Raw genomic sequence first — 12,852 nt, forward strand, 5'->3', positions numbered from 1 at the left:
CTATGCTATCTCATGTGCATTTATCCCTACCAGATCCATCCAGGTTAACATTGCAGCCTTGCAGAGCTGGGGGTTCGATCCCAGACAGGGTGCTGCAAGGAATTAGTATTCTCTCACTATGCTTGTGTGGGTTCCTACTGGGTACTCCTGTTTCCTCCCATAATGCAACACATACAGGCAGGTCACTGGGTTCTAATAAAACTGCCTCTAGTGTATATTATGGGGACCTTGGATTGTAAACTGCCCTGGGGCAACTCCTGTAATGCCATGTGGCACTATATCAATAACAATTACGGTCCCAATGACGACCTAAACTTGTTTGGTAAAAGATTTCCTACATGTCTTTAGATCTGGGGTGTGGGTTACTAATTACAGCTGTTTAATTTAGTCTTGGACTCATTTCTCATACACAGCCTGGTCACCCCCAGTTACATTTTGTACAGTGGTTGGTGAACATGGGACATTGTCACCGGCCTTATGGGTTTCTTTTGAATTCAGTGCATTTCATCAGATCTAAAATAATAAAATAATAATTCTCAGTGTCAAGTGTCTCTAAGCATTGTCCCCGGGGGGAGGCCCAAGTGACAGGGCTATTTATTAGTATTTGTGTTCCTGTAACAACTTTACAGCTTGGCTAATCCCTGGGCAAACATGGCTATTCAGCTCCCTGCTCTCTCATTGCCAGAGTAAACACCCAATCCACATCCCGGCCCTGTGACTCCTGACTCAGCACTCGGGGCTATTGCACTGAACCATAATGTATCCAATGCCAATGGGGTAAATAGGAAAATCCAGTAGTGATGCACAAACTGGAGTGGGTCAGACAGGTAATGAATACCTTGTAATATGAGAGCTAAATATTAATATTCATTGGCAGTGATAATGCTGAACATATACTGGAACGATATTCACTAAACTTCTCTAAACCAAAATAAAGACACTTGCTTTGTATTTACTCTCTGGGTGCTGCCCCCTGTGTATCCCAGCTAGGGTATCATAATATCTTTATATCGCCAGTACATCACGGCATCTTGCCCCCTTCCAGTCCCTCACATCTCTCTAATACCCCCTCTAGTGTCTTACATCTCCCTAGTACTCCCTCAAGTGCCTCACATCTCTCTAATACCCCCTCTAGTGCCTCACATCTCTCTTATACCCCCTCTAGTGTCTTACATCTCCCTAGTACTCCCTCAAGTGCCTCACATCTCTCTAATACCCCCTCTAGTGTCTTACATCTCCCTAGTACTCCCTCAAGTGCCTCACATCTCTCTAATACCCCCTCTAGAGCCTCACATCTCCCTAGTACTCCCTCAAGTGCCTCACATCTCTCTAATACCCCCTCTAGAGCCTCACATCTCCCTAGTACTCCCTCAAGTGCCTCACATCTCTCTAATACCCCCTCTAGAGCCTCACATCTCCCTAGTACTCCCTCAAGTGCCTCACATCTCTCTAATACCCCCTCTAGTGCCTCACATCTCCCTAGTACTTCCTCAAGTGCCTCACATCTCTCTAATACCCCCTCTAGTGTCTTACATCTCCCTAGTACTCCCTCAAGTGCCTCACATGTCTCTAATACCCCCTCTAGAGCCTCACATCTCCCTAGTACTCCCTCAAGTGCCTCACATCTCTCTAATACCCCCTCTAGAGCCTCACATCTCCCTAGTACTCCCTCAAGTGCCTCACATCTCTCTAATACCCCCTCTAGTGCCTCACATCTCCTTAGTACTCCCTCAAGTGCCTCATATCTCTCTAATACCCCCTCTAGAGCCTTACATCTCCCTAGTACTCCCTCAAGTGCCTCACATCTCCCTAGTACTCCCTCAAGTGCCTCACATCTCTCTAATACCCCCTCTAGAGCCTCACATCTCCCTAGTACTCCCTCAAGTGCCTCACATCTCTCTAATACCCCCTCTAGAGCCTCACATCTCCCTAGTACTCCCTCAAGTGCCTCACATCTCTCTAATACCCCCTCTAGTGCCTCACATCTCCTTAGTACTCCCTCAAGTGCCTCATATCTCTCTAATACCCCCTCTAGAGCCTTACATCTCCCTAGTACTCCCTCAAGTGCCTCACATCTCCCTAGTACTCCCTCAAGTGCCTCACATCTCTCTAATACCCCCTCTAGAGCCTCACATCTCCCTAGTACTCCCTCAAGTGCCTCACATCTCTCTAATACCCCCTCTAGAGCCTCACATCTCCCTAGTACTCCCTCAAGTGCCTCACATGTCTCTAATACCCCCTCTAGAGCCTCACATCTCCCTAGTACTCCCTCAAGTGCCTCACATCTCTCTAATACCCCCTCTAGAGCCTCACATCTCCCTAGTACTCCCTCAAGTGCCTCACATCTCTCTAATACCCCCTCTAGAGCCTCACATCTCCCTAGTACTCCCTCAAGTGCCTCACATCTCTCTAATACCCCCTCTAGAGCCTCACATCTCCCTAGTACTCCCTCAAGTGCCTCACATCTCTCTAATACCCCCTCTAGAGCCTCACATCTCCCTAGTACTCCCTCAAGTGCCTCACATCTCTCTAATACCCCCTCTAGAGCCTCACATCTCCCTAGTACTCCCTCAAGTGCCTCACATCTCCCTAGTGCCCCTTACAGGGCCTCACATCTCATCTCACATCTTGTTTTATGTGTTATTACAGTTTTGCTAATGAAGGTGAATTTGCCCTTTAAGCTGTGAGTCTCAGTTCCCCCAAGAGACCTGTTTGGTTTATTAGTTACAATTGTATCTCAGTGCAGGGAGGGGTGAGTATTCTGGGCTCTGCCAAAAGCTACTTTTTAAATTAAGTTTCAGAAACTTTGTATCTCTTTTAGTGTTCAGTGCAAGAGATCAAATGGAAATCAGGGACTTTTCTGTAAAAAACGGGACAGTTGGGAGGTATGAATATTGCCCTATACAGTGCATTACAATAAAATCAAATAAATATTTCATGTATTGCATTTCTACCCTTCCACCCCCCCCCCCCCCCCCCCATTATTGCCAATAAAGTTTTGTTGACACACATCCATCTGCAGTGCAATTGTAACACATCTTAAACTAAACCTTCATATGGGATTCTAATGCAGGGGGCAGTATTTGTTTATTGCTCCTCCGCTCCACCCAGTGGCATAATGTAGGAATTACCGCTCACTGACCCACTTGTGTGTCACTACTGGCGCAGCTGGGGGGCCGGCTTGGGAGCGCGCACAGCAACTATTGAGATGTTAATCATAGCTGCATATGGGCACAGAACCCCTCAGTGACTGCTAATATCCTTATCATTTACAGTAGGGGGTACATTATCCCTTATAATACATGAGTGATACTCAGAGTTCCCTGTATAACTCAGCCTGCAGCCTTGTGCCTTTATATGGGCACAGAACCCCTCAGTGACTGCTAATATCCTTATCATTTACAGTAGGGGGTACATTATCCCTTATAATACATGAGTGATACTCAGAGTTCCCTGTATAACTCAGCCTGCCGCCTTGTGCCTTTATATGGGCACAGAACCCCTCAGTGACTGCTAATATCCTTATCATTTATAGTATGGGGTACATTATCCCTTATAATACATGAGTGATACTCAGAGTTCCCTGTATAACTCAGCCTGCAGCCTTGTGCCTTTATATGGGCACAGAACCCCTCAGTGACTGCTAATATCCTTATCATTTACAGTAGGGGGTACATTATCCCTTATAATACATGAGTGATACTCAGAGTTCCCTGTATAACTCAGCCTGCAGCCTTGTGCCTTTATATGGGCACAGAACCCCTCAGTGACTGCTAATATCCTTATCATTTACAGTAGGGGGTACATTATCCCTTATAATACATGAGTGATACTCAGAGTTCCCTGTATAACTCAGCCTGCAGCCTTGTGCCTTTATATGGGCACAGAACCCCCCCTCGTTGACTTCTAATGTCCTTATATTTTACGACAGGGGGTACATTATTCCCTATGTATTCCATCTAACTGTGCAAATAAGAACATTCTGTGCAGTGTTTAGCCAAGGACTGGGAATCTTCCCTCAGCCAACTGGTTGTGTATTACAGGAGATTCTAAGACACTGCTTATTCTCCCTATCCCTATCTCCTGTGGCCCTTTTTATCTCTGGGCTGGCTATTTGTGTATTAGGGCTGGGAAGAGCATGGGATCTGCAATCCAGACGCACCGTATGTCTGCCTTCATAGATGCAGCTCTGTCCCCTTCCACCCCCACGTGGGTACATAACACTGACACCCCCATCTCGCTAATGAAAGGATGAGAGTGGAGGGAGATAACACACAGGAGCAGCCTCTGACTGGGAGTCTATTTACTGCTTTATTGGTGCTGTTTATTTAGCTGATAACTGAGATGTCCCGTTATCATATAACTCAGATCTAGATCAAGCCCAGACGCTGCAGATAGGAAAGAAAACAACTGTGAAAATGTGTCACTTTCACCGATCCCTTAGCATTGTGTTTTCCAAGCAATTTCTAGCTTGGCTGGAGGGCAGCAAATCACGGACCCCTCCTCATTCATTCCTAGTCAAGTCATTGCACCCAGGCAAGTCAGGTTATTCTCTCTCTTAAGGTGCCCATATACGTGAAGATTCGCTCGCTTGGCAAGGTCGCCAAACGAGCAGATCTTCACCCGATATCCCCACCTACGGGTGGGCGATATCGGCAAAACATGTAGGCCCTGGGGCCAAACGATCGAATTATAATGGTGGCCATGGGGCAGTCAGTCCGGGGACCGCATCAACGAGCCGATGTGGTCCCCGATCCGACTAAATCTTTTAACCTGCTCAATTGATATCTGCCCAATTTCAGGCCAGATATTGGTCAGGTATGGCCGTCGTTCCTGCCCCTACACGGGTCGATTAGCTGCCGAATCAGTCCAAGGGACCCATATCGGCAGCTGCAATCAGCCTGTGTATGGGAACCTTTACCACTATTTATGCCATATAAACAAATACGTTTTATTTCATGGTTTTCCTGCTGCCATCAACTCAACCATGCCGTTTGTCAGCACATTGCTAGAATTAGCCAAATAGAGCTTTAAGGTGCCCATACAGGAGCAGATATCACCTGCCGATTGGAGTCCTTCAGACTGATTCAACGGCTTATTTTCCCATGTATAGGCACCCCCAATGGGCCTACCCAACCGATATCTGGCCTAAAATCGGCCTGATCACAATCGGGCTGGTTTGATTTTCCATCGGACCGGGGACTGCATCGGCTCACTGATTCAGTCCTCGGTCCAACAGCCCATATACATGCTGTTTTGATTTGATCATTTGGCCTTGGTATCAGCCCAATATCGCCCACCTTAGGTGGACATATTGGAAAAAGATTGGGCAACTTTGCCAAACAAGCAGCGTACCTTGCATGGCCACCTATAGGGTGAAGACACATGGAGCTACTTAGTAGCAACTACTTGTCACAGCTATAAAAACAAACAATGCTTATCATTTAGTGATAATTGTCTCTACGTGTGTTTTAGCAGAGTATTGTCTATGGCAGGGTATTTTCTGGTGTTTATTCTGGCAAGAGTTGCCGGTGGAAAGTCTTTTGCATTGATTTGCTATTATGAAGTTGCGCAAAGTTTCCCCCTGTAGGCAACTCCACACGATTTAGGGAAACCGAAGCGACACATAGGGCTTTTCCACTGGCAACTCCTATTGATGCCGTTGGAAAGGCATTTTGGAACGGTTGGACATTGACTCCATTGGACATCAGCCTAAAGGACTCTTATGCCCCCTAGAGGTAAAGGATTTGGCATTTTTCACTTTAATAAATTATAGCAAAAATCAATCATAAATATCATTCAGCACAGAAAGAATAGGGATTTCCAATTCGGTAGCATCCGAAGGACTGGGGCTGTTGGGGGGGGGGGGGGGGTCAGTGTAGCAGAATTATGAGGAATTTGCAGTTACTATTTTAGGGATGGCTGCACCCTTTCACAGGAACCTAACATACAGTATGTAAAGTATTGCCCAAGGCTGGGACACTGCTGCTCACAGCAGACATTATTGGTTACTCGCCCATCGCCAGCCCCTTTCCCCCTCCCCTGCCTGTGTACCGTATAGTTTGAAGCAATTGGGCCCACCAGGTTTTTTCCCAGTGTCCCGCCGACCCAGTCTGACCCTGCCTCGTGCCAAGCAAGCCCCGGCCCATGATACCCTTGGGATTAGATGCAGAAAAAAGATTAAACAAAATTATTTACATTTCAGTACAGGTGCAGCAGCTTCAGTTTTGACTAGGGATGCACCGAATCCAGTTTTACAGGTTCAGCCAAACCCCCCGAATCCATGTCAAGGGATCCATATGCTAATTAGGATTTGGAAGGGTTAAATGGAAAGATTTTACACTTCTCTGTTTATGCGGCGACATTAACCCTTGCATATGCTAATTAGGATTCGGTTTGGCCAGGACTGTGGATTCTGCCGAACCCTGCCAAAAAAGGCCAAATCCTGGCCAAATACTGAACTGAATCCTGGATTCGGTGCATCCCTAGTGTTGGCTTCATAAGGATTTATTATAGGCCTTTATTTCTATCATGATAACAAATTCCACAGCAATTTACAGATCAGACATGAGTCCCTGCGCCAGAGGAGCTTACAGTCTAAAGCTGGCCATACATATACCAATGAAATTGTATGAAACCTCATTTCGTTCGATATTCGGTGTGTGTACGGTGGCTTGAAGAGGCGTCCGATATTACAAAAGGCTGCGGATATCGGTCAACTCTTCGTTCGGCCAGGTTAAAAGATTTTGATCGGGTGCTGTTGAAGGTGCCCAAACAAAATCTGCATTCAGGGCTGAATCGGCAGGTGGAGGTAGAATTCCTATTGTTTCTACCTCCGCATCTGACGATTCAGCCCCGAACGATCCGAATTGCTACATGTATGGCTACCTTAAGGCCCCTGTCACATTCACACACCATGGCAGCCAGGCAGACAGACAGTAGGATCCTTTTCACTTCCTGCTCTTCCAATCGTTTGGCCTGTTGGCCTAAATGAATGGAAGAATGGAGAGGTAGACATATATACATGTATGGCCCTTTGTATAGTATCCATTTTTTTGGACCTTGGGCAGCACACAGTACAGGCTGGCACACGTATAGCCCTTCAGTACTGCCATTTCAGTATTGTGCCACTGTTATACAGATCTGGATGCTGTTCTACCATGGGTTGTGCCAGATCAGAGGCATCAGAGCAGCTGCTGTTTATACAGAACTCTCTGCTGATTAAGCTGTGCCCATGTGTGTGCCCATGTGTGTGCCAGTGTGTGTGCCCATGTGTGTGCCAGTGTGTGCCAGTGTGTGTGCCCATGTGTGTGCCAGTGTGTGCCAGTGTGTGCCAGTGTGTCCCTAATACCTGAAGGGAAAGTAACATCATGGCGGTAAAGACTTCTTACAAATGGGGGAATATTGTCAGAATGTGACAGGACAGTCAGGAAGTCTCTCACACTATCAGTAACACTTTAGATGTAAAACTCCCAGCAGGCCAGGTTGGCAAAGAAATGAAGGGAACTGTAGTGCTAAATGGCTGGTTTGTACCCAGCAGAATGAGGGCTGGAGAGAGGGATGCTGGGAGTTGGGGTTCAGGCTGAGAGGGCAGAGCAGGGCTGGTATATATCATATGTATTGACAGTGGCTGAGGAGAGAACAGTAAGTTGTAGTTCAGGTAGTACAGATAGTAGCATGTATATGAACACAGACAATACAATGCTGAGGGGAGACCTGCAGGAAATACAGGGGCTACAGGACAGAGGTACGTAACCTCTTCTACAGGCTGCAAAACTGAATGCAGTTTCACTTCACGAAATGAAGTACCCAGAATGCCACGCAAAAGAAATGTCAGGATTGGCCCGGAGTCCCCACCACGTGATTTACACCCTCCCTCTGCGCTCTCCCTCTGAGTCTGACAGGGATTAGTGCGCAGGCGCAGCTCTCTCTGTTGCTAAACTTTCTCTACTCCGCCCCCTGTCTGGGAGGTGAGGGAATCCGGAGTCACCGTTTGTGAGCTAACGCCTTCCCAGCGGCTCCCTCCCTCCCTCCTCCCCATGTACCCCGGGACCCTGTGCCCTCCGTCTGGCACAAACCCGCCCTTTAGTCTGGTAAGTGAATATTTGTCTACTTCACCTGTGGCACTGGCATGGCTGTCTGTGAGAGATACTAGGGAGAGTAGGGAGAGATGGTGCCTATAGTAGCAGTGGGGGGATAATAGCCTCTGGGAAGGGACTGGGGCTGTGGGATAGCAGGTATAGTAGGGAGAGATGGTGCCTATAGTAGCAGTGGGGGGATAATAGCCTCTGGGAAGGGACTGGGGCTGTGGGATAGCAGGTATAGTAGGGAGAGATGGTGCCTATAGTAGCAGTGGGGGAATAATAGCCTCTGGGAAGGGACTGGGGCTGTGGGATAGCAGGTATAGTAGGGAGAGATGGTGCCTATAGTAGCAGTGGGGGGATAATAGCCTCTGGGAAGGGACTGGGGCTGTGGGATAGCAGGTATAGTAGGGAGAGATGGTGCCTATAGTAGCAGTGGGATAATAGCCTCTGGGAAGGGACTGGGGCTGTGGGATAGCAGGTATAGTAGGGAGAGATGGTGCCTATAGTAGCAGTGGGGGGATAATAGCCTCTGGGAAGGGACTGGGGCTGTGGGATAGCAGGTATAGTAGGGAGAGATGGTGCCTATAGTAGCAGTGGGGGGATAATAGCCTCTGGGAAGGGACTGGGGCTGTGGGATAGCAGGTATAGTAGGGAGAGATGGTGCCTATAGTAGCAGTGGGGGGATAATGGCCTCTGGGAAGGGACTGGGGCTGTGGGATAGCAGGTATAGTAGGGAGAGATGGTGCCTATAGTAGCAGTGGGATAATAGCCTCTGGGAAGGGACTGGGGCTGTGGGATAGCAGGTATAGTAGGGAGAGATGGTGCCTATAGTAGCAGTGGGATAATAGCCTCTGGGGAGGGACTGGGGCTGTGGGATAGCAGGTATAGTAGGGAGAGATGGTGCGCTTGCAGGTGTATAAGGATGATGGTACAGCAGGAGGGCTGCCAGGTTGCACATCCCTGCTGGTAATGAGTGAAGCACAAGGCAGACAGACCATTCATTTGTTCTCGCATTTCTGTACTTCTGTAACCAGCAGCACGTAGTGACTGGGGAATTCCTGCCTTTCTCAGTTTAGCCTCCATTACTCTGCTCGGACTACTTTTTTACTCCAGGATACTGCCCAGTTTAACTGGCTGTTTAAATGAGTCGGTACCAGGCCCCTCTGGTTCTGCCGGGCCTATATACCTATGGTTCTGCCCACATGAGCTGCAGGACCTGTTCCCGCTGGCACAGAGAAGCTACAAGTATCACTAAATAATCTCATACAAATCACAATACAAGCCGAGCAGCAGCCAGCAAACATTGGCTCTGTTACAGTGACGTGGCCCCTATCAGAAAGGCAAGATTAAAGGGAAAGTGCTACCTGCAGACAAGTTGGTTCATATAAACCCAATAGGGCTGTTCTGCCCCCAATAAGGGGTAATTATATCTTAGTTGGGATCAAGTACAGGTACTGTTTTATTATTACAGAGAAAAGGGAATCATTTAACCATGAAATAAACCCAATAGGGCTGTTCTACCCCCAATAAGGGGTAATTATATCTTAGTTGGGATCAAGTACAGGTACTGTTTTATTATTACAGAGAAAAGGGAATCATTTAACCATGAAATAAACCCAATAGGGCTGTTCTGCCCCAATAAGGGGTAATTATATCTTAGTTGGGATCAAGTACAGGTACTGTTTTATTATTACAGAGAAAAGGGAATCATTAAACCATGAAATAAACCCAATAGGGCTGTTCTGCCCCAATAAGGGGTAATTATATCTTAGTTGGGATCAAGTACAGGTACTGTTTTATTATTACAGAGAAAAGGGAATCATTTAACCATTAAATAAACCCAATAGGATTGTTCTGCCCCAATAAGGGGTAATTATATCTTAGTTGGGATCAAGTACAGGTACTGTTTTATTATTACAGAGAAAAGGGAATCATTTAACCATTAAATAAACCCAATAGGATTGTTCTGCCCCAATAAGGGGTAATTATATCTTAGTTGGGATCAAGTACAGGTACTGTTTTATTATTACAGAGAAAAGGGAATCATTTAACCATGAAATAAACCCAATAGGGCTGTTCTGCCCCCAATAAGGGGTAATTATATCTTAGTTGGGATCAAGTACAGGTACTGTTTTATTATTACAGAGAAAAAGGAAATCCGTTGTAAAATTCTGAAGTATTTGATTAAAATGGTGTCTATGGGAGATGGCTTTTCTGTAATTCGGAGCTTTCTGGATAATGGGTTTCCAGATAAGGAATTCCATACCTGTATTCCTAGCAACTTTCTAATTGGTCTTCATTATATATTTTTTTACAGTTTTTAAATTATTTGCTTTCTTTGTCTACATCTTTCCAGCTTTCACAGGGGGGGGGGTCACTGACCCCGGCAGCCAAAATACTTTTGCTCTCCGAGGCTACAGTTTTTTTTTTGTTACTTTTTTATTCCTTATCTTTCTCTTTAGTCCCTCTTCTATTCATAATCTAGTCTCTCATTCACACCTCTGCCTGGTTGCTAAACAAGAACAAGATCCTAGCAACCAGATAGCTGCTGAAATTCCAAACTGGACAGCTGCTCAACAAAAAAAGCTAAATAACCGAAAAACTATAAAAAATGACCAATTGCAAATATCAATGTCTACATCATACTAAAAGGTAATTTAATCTCCTTAGTGGGCTGCTCCTACCTGACTAAGTTAAACATATATATGCTGAGCGCTGCTGGCCAGGGAGCTGTATTTACATTAGGCAGTGCTATCATAGAGCAAACACTATATATACTGTACATTCCTTTACTAGTGGCCGGAGATAATCGTAGTGCTGGGAATTCCTAAGGGTCCTTTGTTCTGGGTCTTTCCTTGTGCAACAAGAGGTGTTAGAAATGCACTTTTTACCCACAATTCTGAGTTTTTTCACCACTCGTTGTGCCAGTAGGGTTGCAATGTGTGTGTTTTCTTACTGGCTTTGACGCCATTAGTGTCTGCCCAGCACCCACTGAGGGATCTATGGAATTGGCACCCTACTCGGGGGTCACGTGTCCAAGTGTGCAGTTACGTGCAGTTACGTGCAGTTACGTGCAGTTACGTGCAGTTACGTGCAGTTACGTGCAGTTACGTGCAGTTACGTGCAGTTCAGCAGAGAAGGATGGGGCTGTTGCAAAAGGCTATTTCCTCAAACCAAGTCATTTAGTGAAAGGCTGTTGCAACATTGTATCTTTGCTATACTGGTATAGTGTGACTGCTTATTAAAGGGGAACTTCACCTGTAAATGAACGTTTAATATGCTGCATATGGGCAGAATTTCAGTAGCCACCTGGGGAATTTCTGTAACATGCAAATATATATCCAAAAAAAACCCCAGCAACACCGAGTTATATTCCAAAAAGATCAATTGTCTATTAAAAACGCATGAACAGCCTGAACGGCTGTTCATGCGTTTTTAATACACAATTGATCTTTTTGGAATATAACTCGGTGTTGCTGGGGGTTTTTTTTTTGGATATTTAAATCATTTACCTTGCACCCGAGGTAAGAGCTGAAGTAGAGTGCCACCCTGGGTTCGCTATATATATATATATATATATATATATATATATATATATATATATATATATATATATATATATATATATATATATAGGAATGGTCAGCAGCAGTCACTTACACAGACCAGAGAGAATGTGTTATTCTGGTGTACTGAGAGGGTTAAAAAAAAAAATGAAAAAAAAAATATATATATATAGATATCTATATATATATATATATATATATATAATTAGATATATATATTAGATATACATTTTTAACCCTCTCGGTACACCAGAATAAGGTAGGTTTGGGGAATGAATGTGTATATGAACTCTGCTCAGTGTATGTGACTGCTGCTGACCATTCCTAGTCTCTGTACAGCCTCACTATTAAAACAATGTAGCAGAATATAAATTTCCTTTAGTTCCCACAATGCCTCTATTAAGAGGGTAGGTCACCTTCAAATGAACATTTAGTATTATGCAGACAGCGAGATACTGGGACAATTTGCAGTTGGTCTTCATTTTTTAATTTTTTTTTTCTGTTTGCTTATTTAGATTTTTGTTCAGCTGCTCTCCAGTGGAATTTCAGTAGTTATCTGGTCGCTAGGGTCTGATTTAATTAGAGTTCACCAATTTGCCACAGCTGGAAATAGCTAATAATAGGGGAACCAATCAAAATTCATTTGCCTGCTCTTTCTGAAGTGAATGGCCGTGGCTGTAGGGCAGTATGGCCTGTAATGGGTAGGAATAGCCTGCTGCTTGTAGGAAAGGGTAGGAGCCATGGGTAGTGCCAGGTGTTTCTATCAGGGGTTACTTGTCCTTGGGATCGTTTGCCAAGAACTGTTCCAGCAGCTATCGGATCAGCCAGACTCCCAGCTCTACTGCAAACAAACCCAAAATGTCTATATACAGTACTGATGTTCTAAAGCTGGGCATACGTGGTTCTTTGCCCACTTTGGCTACCCCAATCAGGCTCGTTAGATCATTTGGCCTTAAGGGTTATGATCAGATCACCAGTACCCGATGCTGTACAAGGCCCCCATGGATATTATGCAAAGACACAGGTTTAAGGGCTTCTATTTGCCCCACTCGCACGGCAGGCTGGCAGAGCCCACACTCCAGAAAGGGTAATTAGTGCCTAAGCACTGCCCTAAAGCCCCACTGTGGGTAATTGAACGGGGCCTGTGCTTGTGGTATAGTTAAGGAGCCTACTGCACTGGGGGTATAGCATAAAGTACATAG

The 12,852-nt window shown here is 45.5% G+C and overlaps 2 protein-coding genes across 2 annotated transcripts in view; both read left to right on the top strand.

The window, feature by feature from the left end:
- The first annotated feature begins 651 nt into the window (after nt 1-651).
- Nucleotides 652-4,255, top strand: LOC116410872 (putative protein TPRXL). The gene is made up of 5 exons (XM_031902242.1): nt 652-686; nt 1,406-1,542; nt 2,248-2,502; nt 2,822-2,885; nt 4,126-4,255. Exons 1-5 carry the CDS (start codon nt 652-654, stop codon nt 4,253-4,255), a joined length of 621 nt encoding a protein of 206 aa, XP_031758102.1.
- Nucleotides 4,256-8,000: 3,745 nt separating this feature from the next.
- Nucleotides 8,001-12,852, top strand: part of tmem63a (transmembrane protein 63A) — a 36,216-nt gene continuing 31,364 nt past the window's right edge. The window contains 1 exon segment of the mRNA NM_001078875.1: nt 8,001-8,093. The gene's annotated coding sequence lies outside the window, so the exon portion shown is untranslated.

Source organism: Xenopus tropicalis, chromosome 5, assembly GCF_000004195.4.
Source record: "Xenopus tropicalis strain Nigerian chromosome 5, UCB_Xtro_10.0, whole genome shotgun sequence".
NCBI classification, from domain to species: Eukaryota; Metazoa; Chordata; class Amphibia; order Anura; family Pipidae; genus Xenopus; species Xenopus tropicalis.